Genomic DNA, 17,101 nt, shown 5'->3' on the forward strand with positions numbered 1-17,101 from the left:
AAAACAAAAAAAACAAATACTACATTGATGGCTATATTTAGAAATACTGTAGGTTTCCAACTAAATATTTTATATTCAACAACGAGTTGCAATCTCACTGTAGGATTAATGTATGGAGCAGGGGCGTAAATATAGACAATGCAGGCAGTGTGGTTGCACTGGGGCCCGTGTTGTGGGCACATTGTATTCACAATACAATAGTAACTCATTCAACTGTAAATTCCAACAAATTGTTGGTAAAATATATATACACCTAATGGTTTGTGTGTGTATGTGCTTCAGAACTAGTAGTAACTAGCATGCACTAGGGCCTTTCATAATAGCATGCGCTGCCTGGGGCCCATCATAACTACCTTATGCCACTGCTTTGGAGTAATGATTTATTAGCTTTGTATGCTCACTGTTTGTAATACTTAGGGCTCATATTTCCAAAATTCCCAAATATGTGTGTTTACACCATACACATGCCTGAACTGTCCATTACATTATATCAGAAACAAACATGCTTACTTCAGGATGATCCATATTGGACAGAAATGTCAGTATTAGCAGTTGAACTCACCTTCATCATTTACCTTTTGCTCTTCATCACCCCTGGCGATATTTTGTCTACGCCTTCTACAGTGGAGCTCCTGGACCTGCACCCATCCATGGCAGCACCCCGAAGAGCTCTCATTGAGCCCCTTTGTGCTTTCAGAAAAGTCTTGATGAAGCACCAGAATAGTTTTCAAAATACATCAAATATCTTCCGTTCAAATGCCCTAAGACTTATTTGAACTATATGGCACAAACATAGGCTAAATACAGGATTGGGAGCATTTCAATTGTCTCAACGGCTCTCAACATGGCAACGGCTAGCAGCTAACAGTGCAAAGAATGGTGAAAATGCAGAGATAACAGTGTTTACCTGAGGGGGAACAGGAGGGTGGGTGCTAGGCTATCACGACAACGCCTTTGGTCGGGACTGCGTTAACCGCCATATGAGAACAGAGCATAGCAGCTAGCCATGAGCTAGCCAGTGGGGCAGCTCACATGCACTCACATGCACTAAAAGCAGGGCTGGCCAAGCTATGTAAACAAAGCACAGAGAAACTCAGATAAATAAAATAAATAAAAATAAATAAAATAAATGAGGAAAGCTCTAGATTCGTTTAACTAAATAATTTTCTCTTAAAAACTGAATAATTTTACAGTATATGTTATCTGCTGTATTCCCCAATAGACCTGACAATGAAAAGTCCTGATGTTTTGCCTTCCTTAATGACTGAGTGTTTTTTTTTTGTCTTTTTCTTTTTTTTATTATTTCAAAATTACAGTATACATAGTAACAGCAGAAAACATGAAAAACATTTACATACAAAAGAAGCATAGCGAAAACATAAACAAAGAACTGTGCCAAACATAAAAGGACAACAGAAATGAAACATAACCAACATAAATTTTTTTTTTTTTTAAACGCAATAAAAAATAAATAAAAGAGACCACGTGAGAGTATTTCACTTAAAGGGACTGTTTGTAACTTTTTAAGCGTATAAATGTAGCGGGTCGGCACACATGCGCGTTCACATATGCGCGCTCGCGTGTGGCCCGGAGCCTCGTCTCCGCTGCCTGCTCTCCTTCACTCAGACAGCGGGCGTCCTCGCTGTCTCGCTCCACCTCTAGACGTGAACGCGCGCTCGCTCCACACTGCAGAAGAGTTAGTTTAGCTCTGAGAATATCTAGTGAATGTAGAGTGGACGTTTGTGCAGAAATAAATGCTGCAGCTCCTCCAGACCAACAGAGGTTTTCCGTGTCTTGTGAAGTGACTGGGCTCCTCAACGAGTTACGTTATCGTCTCGTTACCGACCGGGTGCCGGTGTCTTCGGCTGCCGGCTGCGGTCGGGAGGCAATAACATAACTTGTTGAGGAGCCCCGCTGCTGAAGCCTGCGCTGAGCAGGAAAAGCCAACACTAGGATCAGCATTGATTCATGGAGAGACCTTCGTCTGGTCAGCTAACATTACTGCTAAGCAGCTGAAATATAGAGTGATATTGTGGTTTTAGCTGACGTCTGTTGCCTCACTGTTTTGAGCGATGCTCGTTCATGTCTATGTAGAGCGAGCAAACGCGAGCTCGACGCTGACTTTCGTTGATTTCAAGGCCATAGGTGTCGCTGTTAAGCAGCATTTCTGAATCTTACAAATAGTCCCTTTAAAAACTTTAAAGATATTGCATACATTCATTTTTTTCATTGCTTTTTTGTTTTGTGAGGAAGAAATTGTTGACAGATATAGATATCCATTTCTTTCATAAATACAAAGAAATTAAGCTTTTTGGGGGGTAAATTTAAACTTGTGAATGTGGAACTTTGCGAGAATTAAAATTAAATGAATAAGAAAAAATGCATTACTGTCTTTGTCACTGTAATCATAGCAACCAAATATAATATTTCTATAGTACAGTGCAAAATCTGAGAAATGTTAACAAGTATAAAATTACTGACATCTTTCCACAATTCACATGTATTACATCTATATGTCACTCTTTAACTTTTGTAAGAAATGTTTCACTGGATAGAATCTGTGGATCAATGACACCTCTTTTACCTGATTTGTTAGAAGTGACTGAGAGTGGGTCATCTTCCCGAAACATAGACGATCTACGTAGACAGGAAGTCACACACACACACACACCACGTGATCACTGTCTTGGCCAATCAGGTGCCAGCGCGGAACCGTTGGTGTTTGAATCGTCCTCTGTAAAACAGCGGCAGATGACAGCAGCTTGTTGCTCTCAGCTCGACAACATCGCTAGTAAAGTAAAGTTTAGTGAGCTCAGCTAACTTCAACATCAACCCCGAACACAAGCTTCAGCTTTGACTGCTTATCGTCGACTGAAAGATGTCAAAAAAACAGATTTACTATTCTGACAAGTACACCGACGAGGAGTTCGAGTACAGGTGAGATTATAACGTCTCTAACTACCGTCCGTTAGTTCAACGTGTTGTTAGCTTAACGTCTCAGTGGTGAGGTTAGATAATTTTACTGGACTCAGGGTAACATAAACGTAGAATGGCAACTTCTTTTTGTAGTGAAAGACAGTACTGAGTTCACGTTACGTAATTTAGTCAAGTTTCCTACAAAGCTAACAAACAAAACAACCTCCTGTTCAGCTCAACGGCTAACACTAGCTAGCTATGCTAACTGCTAACGGTGACGTTCGTGTTAAAGTTGGTTTGAACGTTCTGTTGATAACTTTGACGTCACTGCTGCTCCAGTGGACAAAAACTACTATTAACTTAACCTTAGCTTAGTTTTTACATTACTAGTATCGTAAATTGAGGCATCCACTGTTTTCATTTCATTTTTTTCATTTCAAAATGTATTTCCAACATGTAGAATACAAAAATAAAATAAAAAATAAAGAAAAAGAATGATCATACCAACAAGTGGACAGTCAGAAACAAGTAGTATTTACATACAATGAAAAGCGTAAAAGATAAATAAATTGTCAACACTTGATGCCTTGATTTACATGAAGTATATTATTTAATCCCACCCCTTCTCCATAAATCACCAGCTTCCTTATTGAGCCATACATATACTCTAATTAAATTTTCCTAAATTTGTCTAACTATAATTATTATTTATAATTATTCTAACTATAATTATTACCTTTAATCTGTGTCATACAGAAATACAAATGAATTACTGATAGAATTATCCTTATCAAAATATAAATTTGTTATCAATCCAGAATACCAATTCATTACATATAATATAACTTAATCACAATACCAATTCTTCCCTTACATATTTATCTTAATCATATTGACTATTTGTTATCTTTTCATATATGCACAAATTATTATTTATAATATACAATTCATAATATACAATTTGCACATGCAATACAAAAATATATATACATATACACACATATATATATATATATATATATATATATGCACACATATACACACATATATATATATATATATATATATACATATATATATATATATATATATATACATATACATATACACACATATATACACACACACATATATACATATACACATATACACACATATATACACACACACATATATACATATACATATACACACACACATATATATACATATATACATATACACACACATATATGTGTATATACACATATACATACACCGCACATTGCACTACATGCGCACACTGCATACCACATATACATACAGTATATATACATCATACAACTGTCAACGTTAGCTAACGTTATATTAAAGTTAGCTGGAATTGTCTTCCTCAACGTCAAGTTAACTCACTGCTTGACCATCCTTAAATAAATGGGTCTTCTGAGCCTAGTGGGTAATTCTTAACTGTTTTATTTCTCTTCTCATAGGCATGTGGTGCTTCCAAAGCAGCTGTCTAAACTGGTGCCCAACTCCCACCTGATGGCGGAAGACGAGTGGAGGGGACTGGGGGTGCAACAGAGCCAGGGCTGGATTCACTACATGATCCACAAACCAGGTGAGTTAACGAATAGGTTCACATTTCTTTCAGGTTTTGTCTTAAAACAGTGCTCACATGCATATTGAAAGAGCCATTGATTATTGTAAGCATCCTTTCTGTCCATATTGGTTGTGAAGAGATCCTCTTACTGTGTGTCTACAAGAGACGAGGGACAAAATCTACAGTCCTTGTTCTGTGCAAAAATGTCAAGTCAGTTTTATTTGTATAGCCCAAAATCACAAGTTTGCCTCAGGGGGCTTTACTATTTGTACAGGATAGGACAACCTCTGTCCTTTTAAAATGCCCCGTAATCAGGGTCTGAAATTAACCTTTTTCCTCACCTGCCACTGTGTCAGGTCACTGAACATTTCTACCGGCCACTCAGTTTTTTTTGTCTGCCACTTCTGAAATCCAGGTAGAAAGCTTAAATATTGTAAACAGAGTCAGTGGTACCAGACTGTAGAATTATGGAATATATCATGTAACCTTACTCCATGACTATATTTAATTTAGGAATTGCTTTTTAAAAATAATATTTCTTAATTTAAGGAAAACCCGTCTGCCATGGTGGCAGGTAACCTGAAATTTTTCCTGCCGCAGCCAACATTTACCCTGTATTTGACAGGTGCTAATTTCATTCCCTGCCCGTAATGCTCAGTCAAAGCAAATACTGTACATGGTTTTATGGTTCCAGCAGTCTAAATTGGTCTAATCTAATGGTATTTCCAATGTTACAGTATTTTAAGAATAAAAGTCCCCTTTGTGTTACTATCACTTCACTGCAGCTCAGCAAGGAAACACTTTAGGGAAATGCAACGGTGGGTTTTTATATTTAAGACTGTACATTTGGAAAGTACTTCCTTGTTTTGGCTAATTCAGACAGCTGAAGCCTCATTTTAGCTTTCACTCAGCTGTAGAGTGCATTTTTTGCACAGAAGGACTATGTTTTCTGTCCTCCATCTGTTGCATTGTAGTCCGCCACAAAGGGATCTCTTCATGACCCGTAGGGAGAAAAGGAATGATAACAGTGACTGGTAACTCTTGTTTTACAACAAATGTATATCAGCATGTGAGTATTATTAAGATGATCATGAAAAATATCTGAACCTATCCTTTAATACTTCTTAGCACATGCCATTAGACTCAGGGTTGGAAATTGGCATCAACCAGCAGCCAAATGCTGGTAAAATATGCAAGTGGCTGCTAGATTTTCTTCACTCACCAGCCAACAAAAACAATGGTAATCTATTGAGTAGGGCTGACCTGAATGCTTCGACCGTTGACATTGTCCACCAGCCACAGTGGCAGGTGGACAAAAAAGTAAATTTCCAACCCTGATTACACTGCGATGAAAGTTATAGCAGCTGTGTGCATGAAGGAACACTGTATGGAGTAACCACTGTACTGTGTACTGATAGATACTTCTTCTTTGCTTTACTCTCCAGAGCCACACATACTGCTTTTCAGAAGACCTCTCCCAAAGGATTAAATGGAAACCATCTGTAAAACGCCTGCTTTCACCTTCATTGATTTGTATCATCTTGAACCATACATCTCTCCGACATCCATATCTACATATGTTCTGATGTATTGTGTAGAAAACCCTTAGTTGTATTGTGTATTTTGTGCTTTCAAACTCCCTCAATTTTTTAGAGGTAATGAGAGGCAAACTGCTTGATTCCACTGTGACCTTATAGACAATATGAAGGTGAAAGTTTGCCTGTCAGTTGTACATTTTAACACATTTTTTTTAAATGTCTTTTGATGCCATTTTGTTATGATTGATTTATTTACTGAGTATCATAACAGGCATAGGGTTCTTTTTTTCTCTCAAACCTATTATTTTCTCCAAAAGAGCTCTCTCTCTGTTTTCCTGTTCTTCTAAATGTATGTTTGTATGTTGTGTACATATTATTATTTCTAGATATTATAAATGTTGATTGAGTCATTGTTGATTCAACATGGTCTTTGTTGCTGAAAGAACAAAATTAAATGTACTTCTCCACATATGTTTGCTCATGAATATTTTTTCTACCAGATTACACAATGATGTTTGTGATAATGATCAGTCAGAAACATGGACAACTAGTGGAGTAACAAATTCAGAGTGTCTGATGCCCAGGGAGTAGGCTGGTGCCCGAGCCTTGTGAACTGTCACTTTCTCTGGGTTATAAGTCCCAGGACCGGGTTTCTTGGTGGCATCTCTGGGTAATCCGTGACGCCCCAGCATGGAGAACGCCGGCTCTCTGGGTAGATAAACACTCGGGTCCGTACTGTTGTACCTGCAAGGCCCCGGTGTCTTGGCTAAATCCACAGATGGTCCCCCTGTGCTGTAACTACTTGACATTGTGTAGCTTGCGCTGGCTTGCTTGTTTGGGACTTGAGGGCCCATGAGCGGAGGGAGACAGTACTTGTTGGGAGCCGGCACCGAGTCAACGATCCGGTAGTGTGTGCGTGACCCCATTGTGTAGGAGGGGGGTCTGCGCTGGAGGTTGCATGTTGGGGTTTTCTCAGGGCTGTATGCTCCCGGTCCAGGTGTCTGGAGGAGCTCCTCTAGTGAACAGAAAACAGTTGAAGAAACACCACCATCACACATCCACACCATATGGAGAGCAGATTTTCAGTTGTAACAGCTGACACTGGACCTCTACAAGTAGCGTCAGAAACAAATGTTTTTGAACAAGGGTTTATCCTTTCACAATAATGAATTTGGTCTTAGTTTAAAATGCATCATTACAACATGAATCTGAAACAAAATGTGCACTCAAAATAATAGTTATTTGCCTATTTTGAATTGAAACTTACTTTGTGCTTTCACTCTGCCCAACATTGAGTATGCAGGTGTGCCATCTCGTCCAAAACGAGTGATTTTTGCATCAATGTGATACTGCGGCCCTGGACTGGAGTCAACACAATACACTGCAGAGAAAGTAAACATTTATGATCAATTCAATATGATATCTCCCGTTTTTTAGGTTTGATCATGCAACTGGCTCAATGAACATTAGGTTAGAAATAACTACAGAATTATGATGCGTTGTTTCCCCCTACTGGCTCTGATTTGACATTACACCACTGAGGATGTGTGTACATACTGTGATGTATTTGAGGATATTAAATCATTCTGAAAAGATGGACACAATCAATTGTCATTATATGAATTATTGTTTACACAAATGTAATTGTAATGTTTCTGTGTATTGATAAGATATATGGCTTTGGCATCAAAGCTCTGACTGATACGATATCAAAGTGTTTAATCACACAAATGATAAATGTTTCCTCTGCATCTGTGTAGCTATATGATGATTTAAAACGTAGAGAAAGAGATGAAGAACTCACTAGTGTCACTCATCCTGCCGTGGAAAGAATAGGCAGGACTAGTTGGTTTGGTGAAGTCATGGCCCATAAATCCAATAGTGGGAGGAAGTCCGTAGCGTCCAGGCCCTGGCCCTAGAGACATGGGGAAATATCACACAGATGGACTGTACTGTACTACACACATACATATTATATAAAATATGTTTACAGTACATAAAAGTGGCAACAGTTTTTGTGTAAATCATGGCTTCTGTAATTCATGTAAGCAGCTGGGCTTCTTCTGCAGCTTTGTTTGCTATAGAAAAGTAAGCGAAGTATTAGGGCTGTCAAAGGTACGAGATAATGACATGTTACTGCAAATTAGTTTAGTTAGGTTGTAGCAGGCTCAGTTTTAAAGCTAGAGTGAAGATACTGGTATATGAAACTAGAAAACCTAAGGAATCCATGTCATACTAGCTTGTCGCGAAGGAGGTTAAATAACGCTCCAAACTTACGGTAAATTTTGGTGAGGAAAAACTGGCATGGGTTCCTTGACCTCTGACCTCAAGATATGTGAATGAAAACGGGTTCTATGGGTACCCACGAGTCTCCCCTTTACAGACATGCCCACTTTATGATAATCACATGCAGTTTGGGGCAAGTCATAGTCAAGTCAGCACACTGACACACTGACAGCTGTTGTTGCCTGTTGGGCTGCAGTTTGCCATGTTATGATTTGAGCATATTTCTATGCTAAATGCAGTACCTGTGAGGGTTTCTGGACAATATTTGTCATTGTTTTGTGTTGTTAATTGATTTACAATAATACATATATACATACATTTGCATAATGCAGCATATTTGCCCACTCCCATGTTGATAAGAGTATTAAATACTTGAGAAATCTACCTTTAAGGTACATTTTGACCAGATAAAACTATGGACAATCATGAGATTAATCACAATTCAATATTTTAATCGATTGACAGCCCTAGTAAGTATATTTCAGCACCAGCCAGTTACTAAATGCAATGTCCACAAATTTGCAAAATTACAGAATTTTACACAACTCAGAATTAAAGTATTATTTAACCTGATAAACTCCACTTATAACTGGCAGTCAATTAACCTAGAGCTGACTGCATGATTGTTGTCTATCATGTGCTCTGCATCAGAAAAACAAACAGCATTAAGATACAACCCAGAGCAAAGTGTTACATCAGCATACCAGTGCTCAGTGGCATGTGCGCATGCAGAGCAAGTGGGAGCATTTTTCACAGAGAAGAGCGAGTCCTGGCAGGTCTGCACACTGAGAAATCCTCCACTCTGCTCTGCTCATGTCAGTGTTCCCCCCCCTTTCAAATTATGAAACTGGAAACGTAGCTAATGGTATTCACGCCTTTACACAGGGTGTACAGTTTTATACAGATTGATTTACACAAGTAGCTTCTATTGATGAACTTACCTTTTTCTCTTCCTGCTATTACTGGGTATTTTTTCTCCATTTGACTCTTTGTAGAAGTGTCGGATCCTTCAGGAATCCCTCAATGGTGGCAATACTACTGAAATATTGTTGTCATAGGAAGAAGATGCTGGCTAAAGAAATAATTTTAAAATCATAAAAAACAAAATCTTAAAAGGTAATGTTTCTGCATCCCACCACAGATAATTCCCTCTTTCAGCCAGAACTGAGGCAGCAGGCTGCATACTTGGTAATTCAGTCGTTATTGGAGCATCTTGGTGGTCTTTCTTCAGATATCACAGAGTTGTTCCTCCAGGATGCAGCCTGACCCATGCCCTGGCTGACAGTGAAACCCAGAACCCTGGATGATCCACAATCAATCCCTAATTTCCTCTGAAACAATCAGGAAACCTGAGATGTATAATACACATCAAAGTGTCAACAGCAGAGCAGACTCTACTGGATAGGGTTTTATCTACCTGCCTGCTTGTCCCTTTGTCCACCTGTGGTGGCTCAGACAGATGAATAGCCGCTCCTCCACAGAGGTGGATGTATAGGTGCACTCAGCTGGTACTCAGGAACAATGTCATCACTCCGATTCACTCTCATGTAATGCTAGCTCCCCCCCTGATGAAACCAAGACCCCCCCTCTCCCTCCTTTCTCTTTTCACTCTTTCTGCTCATCGCAGTGTGGAGACGCAATCTCACTCTTCAGCCATGCATGCAGTTGCCAAGGGGACTGCTGTGGATGGTTTGCTGCAGTCAGGTCCCCTGCACTGCTGGCGTATTGTCACTACAGGAACAAAGTGTTTTCCTTTTAGACTGGAGGGGTAAATCCTACTGCATGTGCTGAGAGTTTAGAGGGTTGTGTTGTGAAGTTCCATAACTTTTGCCTCCAATTTCCTTCCCTCAAGCAGACATACATAAAGCCCCAACACAGCAGGGTCAGATGCAAGTGCAGCACACCTGGACACATGGCTTGGACTCGATTCACAAATTTGATCACTTTAGACTTGACTTGACAAAATCAAATAAACGACTTGCAACTAGACTTGAACTTTAACATCAATGACTCGTGACATCACTTGGACTTAAATACTTAAACTTACTTGCTACCTTCCCCCAAGTCCAGAAATTAAAAAAGTATGTTATTTAAAAAAGTGTGCCACAAAAAAAACCCAATTTATTTCCTGAATCAACTAACGTTAACGCTATAACACATTTTAAAAAACATTCATGATTTTTGTAAATTTAATACAGTATATTATTACTCTGTTGTTAAATTGCATTATATTGGTGAAGAGCACATTTTGACTTGTTTAGGACTTAAAACTCAAAGTTTAAGACATGGCACTTAACTTGGGACTCAAGTACAAAGACTTTAGACTTACTAGTGACTTGCAAAACACTGACTTAGTCCCACCTCTGCCTGGAGCAGTTAGATTACTACCTACATTTTGTCAGGCCCCATTGAATTGCCAACATACAACCCTCCAAACTGATTTATAATCTTTCACTTCTGGTCAAACCGATTACCCGATTAGATGCAGTTACAGTTTAGCCCTCTATGATCTCCTCTAATCTCAGCGATTATTTTCTAGTTGGGATTTGAAGGACTCGTCTAAAGGTCTGAGCTGCCAGTTGCCAGAGGCCACAGTAACCGAGAGGGTCGACAAGTGACGTGTGCAGAAAACAAACATTAAACTTTAACAGGCTCCAACTCTCTCCGGGCTGCTGCTGCTGCTGCTGCTGCTGCTGCTGCTGCTCTGGTAACCAGAATCTGTTGTTAGCCGTTACACAAACACATACAGTACGGTGCACACAGCCAAACCTAGAGCTATATACTGTACAGTGTGTATAATACACACATGTACATGGTTTAACACAGAAGCATGCCAGGGGTCACAGCGTCAGCTATCAAAGCAGAGGGCCCTCTGAAGCAGCAGGGTTGTAATACAGCTCACTGCTGACAGGAAATGATCTCCAGACTTAACTAGACTTTCAAAGGAAATGGCAGCTTTCATAAAGTGCAGCTCCTCTGCTAGTGGAGCAGATACATGTACAGTGCTGCATCCGCAGAGATCCTATTGTTTTAAAACGTAACAACAGTCAAGGTATTTCTTTCCTACAGTTATACAAAGTGTAACTGGACAAGCTAAAACAGAAGGAGTGAAGTGTGGTAGTAAAGTGCAGAAGCCAATGACTTAAACCCAGGTGACCTATTAAAGTGACTGTATTTTTACATATATAAATGTTTTTTTAATATTTTTTTATTGCCAATGTGTGAACAGGTTGTAACCTAACCTCTAAAATGAGACCTTCTGGGTTTCCTCTATCAGCCTGTAGATTGTTTTTAATGTGAAGAATGCGGGCCGGTTTCCAACAAAATCCAACAGATGTGACGTTCATGCGAGTGGCTTTACTTTCAGCTCCGCTTACACAGCGAACAGTGTGCAACCATAGCTCACGTTCGGTTAGAAATGGAGTCCGCTAACGCCAACAAACGACCCAAACTCCACAGAAGCACAAAAAAAACAAAGTTATATCTAGTGAAGCCCGTCTTCAAAACAGGAATGTGACCGACGTCGGGGGAAAACTAGGATCAACATCGGCCGGGCCTTCGATTTTATGGAGGGACCTTCGTTTGGTAAGCTAACATTACTGCCAAGCATGTGAAATATAAAGTGATAGTGTGGTTTTAGCTGGCTAATGTTGCTAACGTTAATCAACATGATGCCTGTTGAAGCGCGAGCAACAGAATGCTGACTGTCGTTGACTTAACGGCCACAGGGGTCACTGTTAACAAGCAATTTCTGATTCTTACATAGAGTCCCTTTAATGACTGGACATATAAGCAAGTGTAGTCTGCTTATTAACCACAGCGTCAAAACCCAAACCTTGGATTGTATACAAATTTTATTCTCGTTTGTTTTAAAAAGCACAATTTTTTTTATATGAATAGGGGCTACATTTAATCAAATTTGGTACATTTACAGAAATTCAAAACTTCATTCTTGATTTTTTTAAGTTGATTGCTTCACGAATCAAAATTTAAACAAAAAACACAATAGCTTATGAACTGTACAATCAAATCTCAAGGTAGGTAAGGTGAGAGGTGACTTGAGAGTAGATGACGTTTGAGCTGGTGTGTCCTGGTGGACCAGTTTGAGTCGGTCAGAGACCTTCGTTACATGTCAGTCCCCTTCTCTTTTTCTTGATCTCTACTGTGCTGTCCAATAAAAGGCAAAAAAGCCAAAGAAATCTTTAAAATGAAAAACATTTGAGCTTATGTTTCTGTAAAGCATATGGTTAGCATATGTCTTTTTCCAGCAGGATACCAGCACAGGAATTTCATCAAACATTTCAGTAATTGGGTTAAAGCTATGAAAGAAAAAAAAGCCTTTGACAGCACATATCTTTTGTTTGAACTCAAAGAACCACAAGGGCTGAAAGTAGACTGTATGGGCGGGCGATGACAAAAAAAATAAAAATAAAATAAAATAAAAATGATATGACCTCTAGCTACAAATAAATACCACAGATAGAAAATATAACAAAATATTTTGCTTAAAGTCAGGTGTAATTACAAACATAAATACTTGATTATTTCTTCTAGTGATTATAAAGGCAGTACAGTGAATAACAAAGACGCTATGGTGCCTATTGGTGACAAGGAGTCTGGAGGAAGAGCAATAAAGTCTGGAGGACACTACCTTAATAACAGCCATACACAGTCACATCCATCCACACACACAAATGTATAAACGCATCCACACACACACTCCATTCAAAACGGTCTAACAGCTAAAAACACACACACACTCATTCTCCAGACTCCATCATCTCTTCCTCTCAGGCTGAACAAGTCCCAAGTCTCTCTTCTCTTTCCATTCACTAGCATATTCACAAATAATGTACAATTTGGAGGTGGGTATGGCTTCACTCAGTGAGCGTTTCTGTGGACGACAAGAAAACAGGACAAACTTTCATTATAAGATCATTTCAGACACTTTAAACACTTCTGTTCACTGAACAATATAAATCTGTAATCAGAACTTGTGGAGAGACTTTGTTAGATAAACTTTAGTCTCACATCGTCAGACCTATCTCCACTGCACTGTGTCAGAGCTAGAGAAAGGTCTGGCTCCAACATTTGAGGTGAGAAATAGGCATTAACGTAACATAATATTGATTCATATTTGATCAGCGCTGCCTAGTTTGACCATTTGGTCGGAGTTCGCGAGTGATTGACAGCTGGCTCTCATGGACAGCAGACCTCAGATCAGCTCTTACTGCTCGTTTTCCTCCGCCCTGTGAAATCTTGCAGATGCTGTTAGGAGCACCAGAGGACACCGGAGGAACATGATTTTTTTCAGGTTACCTGTTTCATGTACTGTCGTGATATAGCGACCGTTTTATAAAAAGTTTTAACTTTTGAAAGAATGAATGAGCTTATTGGTTTTGGTCTTCTCACAGGATTTGTTGACAGAAAGAAAGATATAGAAATAGAATAACACCAGCATTATCCTTTAAAGCCTCTGTACACCCACACAGGTGTTCTCAGTTAATCCGGTTGATTAGAGCTCTGCTCAGGACTGTGAAGAGATTAGTTGAGTAACATCTTCCTGAGTCTCCTGTTGGCTTTATTCAACCTGTTAGGGGCAGGACAAATTACACCTTTATCATTCTTATTGGTAGAAGAATATCAGTGACTTAATACATTCCCATCACAGCTTCAGCCTGCCTTCATCCAGGGGCAGAGGTATAATCAGCCAGAATAACTGAGAACACCTGTGTGGGTGTTCAGAGGCTTTTAGATCTAGGTAAAACACACTAGGGCCCGATCCCAACGTCCCCCCCTAAGGACTTAAGGAAAGTGTTCATAAAGGGCTCAAAACATCAGTGAGAGAGCCCTCAAGGACTTGATGATTTGACAGTGGGACAGCCCTAAACCCTCACAGACTTTGCAGGAACGCGCCTCAAAGTCTGTGAGTCTGAGTGTGGACATTGGGATTGAGCCTAGAAACATGCTTGAGATTCAGAAACCTAACGTATGATAAAAAAAAAACAAGCAAACGAATGGTTGGAGCGTCTCCTACCATCGCTCAGGGGTGTTTTTTGTGTCCAGTGTGGGTAGCTGGGTATCTGCTGGCAGGAGCACCTTCTGCTCTACATCCCCCGCACCATCAGGAAGGTCAAAATGGTCCCCTGCCTCTGCATCAGCAAGGAAAGGCTCCGAATCTGGGTCGTACTCATAGGAGTAGTAGGACACCTCTGCCATGGACCCCTGCTCCTCTTCACCTGGAGAGAAAAACGGAGACACTTTATTACACCAAATGAGAGTTGGCCAGGAAGCCGTTAAATGGTTGATCACAATATCTGAATGAACTAGTACTTGATTTAGCGGCTGAAGAGTAAATACGTCATAGAGACTTTAAAGGTACCATGTGAAGTAGAAGCTTACAGAGCAATGTTGTTACATATGGATCTCTGTTTTGTCTGTTCTTGCACATGCGTACAAGAACGTACACGCATGTCTGATACACATTCCTGCCAATAGTTTTATACTTTTCCACTGATTTTAAGGTGGAGGTAACTTGCAAAGAAACATAGCAATGTGGAGGGGAAGAAGAAGAAGGCAGTTAACAGCACACATGGACGTAAACTAGAAACTCAAACTTTTAAAGAAAATCGACTTTGCAGTTGTTTTATCAGGAAGAAAATACATTCAACAAGTTTGTTGGACATCAAGGACACACACACAATGCTTTCTGGTGTTTAACACCGGATGTAAATATAGGCTGCGTCCATAATCACATACGATACACTACATACTCAATACAATCGTCCAACATACTTTTGTGTGAAGAAACAGTAGTGTGTATCTTTCCGGACACACTGACCAGGAATTTACGTCGTCACTTCCTGAGAGCCCCCTCGCCGGTTGGAGACATGTAACCGTGGTAACCCGTGCCAACCTCATGTGACCAAAACGACGGTTCATGAGAATCAAAGTCTGAACTAATTTTAAAAATATATTACGCCTATCAAATTCTAAGAAATTGAAGCGTTATTGATGTTACAGAGTTGTCCGTCAACGTCTGTTATGAAAGTTGTCGTCACTACCTCATTGCATTGCAGGATATTTATGCCGCCGTAGTGTCCATGGATGTATTAGGAGAACGGTAGTGTCAAGCGTTTGCATACTGTAATATTTCACTGGAAATAGTATACAATTCATGTACTATTGGTTTCATATTGGGGCCGTCAAAGTTAACACGGTAATAATGCGTTCAATAAATAATTCATTTTAACGCCACTAATTTCTTTAATGCATTAACGCAAATCGTGATTTTTAGGTTGTAGCAGGCACCAACCATGTCATGCTAGCTTGTTGCAAAGGAGGTTTAATAACGCTCCAAACTTAGCTACATTTTCCCTTGACCTCTGACCTCAAAATATGTGAATGAAAATGGGTTGTATGGGTACCCACGAGACTCCCCTTTACAGACACGCCCACTTTATGATAATCACATGCAGTTTGGGTCACGTCATAGTCGAGTCAGCACACCGACAGCTGTTGTTGCCTGTTGGGCTTCAGTTTGCCATGTTATGATTTGAGCATATTTTTTATATTAAATGCAGTACCTGTGAGGGTTTCTGGACAATATCGGTCATTGTTTTGTGTTGTTAATTGATTTCCAAAAATAAATATATACATACATTTGCATAAAGCAATCATATTTGTCCACTCCCACATTGATAAGAGTATTAAATACTTGATAAATCTCCCTTTAAGGTACATTTTGAACAGATAAAAAATGTGCGATTAATTTGCGATTAACTATGGACAATGATGCCATTAATCGCCATTAAATATCTTAATCGATTGACAGCCCTATTTCATAGTAAGGTTTCAGACACACTAAAAACTGTTTTAGTGTAATAAATAGCATGTTAATATGGAATTTTGGCTGCAACCAAAGAAAAGAAACTCCACAGGGCACCTTTAATTAATATCCTGTACATCTGAAGCTTCTTGCAGCAATACCCCATCATGGCCAGTAGGGGTCCCTCCCTGCTTAACATGTTGTATTCTCACACAGCATGCTCACTCTTTTTAGTATAGCTTTATTAAATGTTTACTATGAGAACCTACTATAAGTCCACTTCAATCTGATTTTACATCTTTAAAGTCATGAGGTACACATCGGACTAAACACACAAAAACACACAAAAAAAGCATATGTAAACATTTGATTCTTAAAGATGGAAATTAAACTAAAGAACATGCACACGAACATTTTGATCTCAAATGAAGCCTGCAAAGTGTGCGTATCCATTATGGTGCATGTTGTCCTCTGGTACAAGTTCACTAATAAGACAAGTCTGCACAGGGAAGCTAATTCCAGAGCTTCAGCTTCCTCCGCTGTTCCAGTGGAAACTGTCAGTTCCTTGGCACAGCCCGCCTTCACCTATTACACTCTCGGTGCACTTAGCGGGCATGTCGTCAACATTCTAATGGTTTACAATGACAGTGTTTTTACAGTACTTATTCAATCTAATCACCCCTGGGTTATCATATTCTAGCTGAGTGAGTGTGTGTGTGTCTGTGCGGATAGGCGTATTTGCCTGTGTGAGCATGCAATATGTGTGTGTGTGTGTGTGTGTGTGTGTGTGTGCATATATAGATATATATGTGAGTGTGTGTGAGTGCATAACAGCATTCCTGTGGTGAGTGTGAAGCGTTTTGTACTACAGAGACCTTTGACTGAGAGCAGCTTTGTGAGCAGCAGCTACCGGGAGCTGCAGGCTGGGAAACAAGTCAGAGCAGGCTGTGCCAC

The 17,101-nt window shown here is 39.7% G+C and overlaps 3 protein-coding genes across 3 annotated transcripts in view; 1 reads left to right on the plus strand and 2 right to left on the minus strand.

The window, feature by feature from the left end:
* The first annotated feature begins 2,701 nt into the window (after positions 1-2,701).
* cks2 (CDC28 protein kinase regulatory subunit 2) lies at positions 2,702-6,502 on the plus strand. The gene is made up of 3 exons (XM_074635491.1): positions 2,702-2,937; positions 4,386-4,513; positions 5,941-6,502. Exons 1-3 carry the CDS (start codon positions 2,879-2,881, stop codon positions 5,982-5,984), a joined length of 231 nt encoding a protein of 76 aa, XP_074491592.1. The 5' UTR covers positions 2,702-2,878; the 3' UTR covers positions 5,985-6,502.
* Positions 6,503-6,560: 58 nt separating this feature from the next.
* On the minus strand, positions 6,561-10,864 carry cimap1d (CIMAP1 family member D). The gene is made up of 4 exons (XM_074635490.1): positions 9,261-10,864; positions 7,838-7,948; positions 7,301-7,414; positions 6,561-7,048 (listed from the first exon to the last, which is right to left on the minus strand). Exons 1-4 carry the CDS (start codon positions 9,298-9,300, stop codon positions 6,561-6,563), a joined length of 753 nt encoding a protein of 250 aa, XP_074491591.1. The 5' UTR covers positions 9,301-10,864.
* Positions 10,865-12,159: 1,295 nt separating this feature from the next.
* The window catches only part of cpamd8 (C3 and PZP like alpha-2-macroglobulin domain containing 8), a 53,527-nt gene continuing 48,585 nt past the window's right edge, over positions 12,160-17,101 (minus strand). The window contains exons 43-44 of the mRNA XM_074635492.1: positions 14,357-14,558; positions 12,160-13,213 (exon numbers count right to left, since the gene is read on the minus strand). Coding sequence (XP_074491593.1) covers position 13,213; positions 14,357-14,558 — 203 coding nt within the window. The 3' untranslated portion in view covers positions 12,160-13,212. The remainder of the gene's footprint in view (positions 13,214-14,356; positions 14,559-17,101) is intronic.

Source organism: Sebastes fasciatus, chromosome 5 (genome assembly GCF_043250625.1).
Source record: "Sebastes fasciatus isolate fSebFas1 chromosome 5, fSebFas1.pri, whole genome shotgun sequence".
In the NCBI taxonomy this organism is placed as follows: Eukaryota; Metazoa; Chordata; class Actinopteri; order Perciformes; family Sebastidae; genus Sebastes; species Sebastes fasciatus.

Coding starts and splice junctions, on each gene's coding strand:
- cks2 (XM_074635491.1), top strand. CDS start 2,879: ATGTCAAAAAAACAGATTTACTATTCTGACAAGTACACCGACGAGGAG. Junction 2,938..4,385: donor GACGAGGAGTTCGAGTACAG/GTGAGATTATAA, acceptor CTCTTCTCATAG/GCATGTGGTGCTTCCAAAGC. Junction 4,514..5,940: donor CTACATGATCCACAAACCAG/GTGAGTTAACGA, acceptor TTTACTCTCCAG/AGCCACACATACTGCTTTTC.
- cimap1d (XM_074635490.1), bottom strand. CDS start 9,300: ATGGAGAAAAAATACCCAGTAATAGCAGGAAGAGAAAAAG. Junction 7,949..9,260: donor AATAGCAGGAAGAGAAAAAG/GTAAGTTCATCA, acceptor CCATGTCTCTAG/GGCCAGGGCCTGGACGCTAC. Junction 7,415..7,837: donor CGGCAGGATGAGTGACACTA/GTGAGTTCTTCA, acceptor CTTTCTCTGCAG/TGTATTGTGTTGACTCCAGT.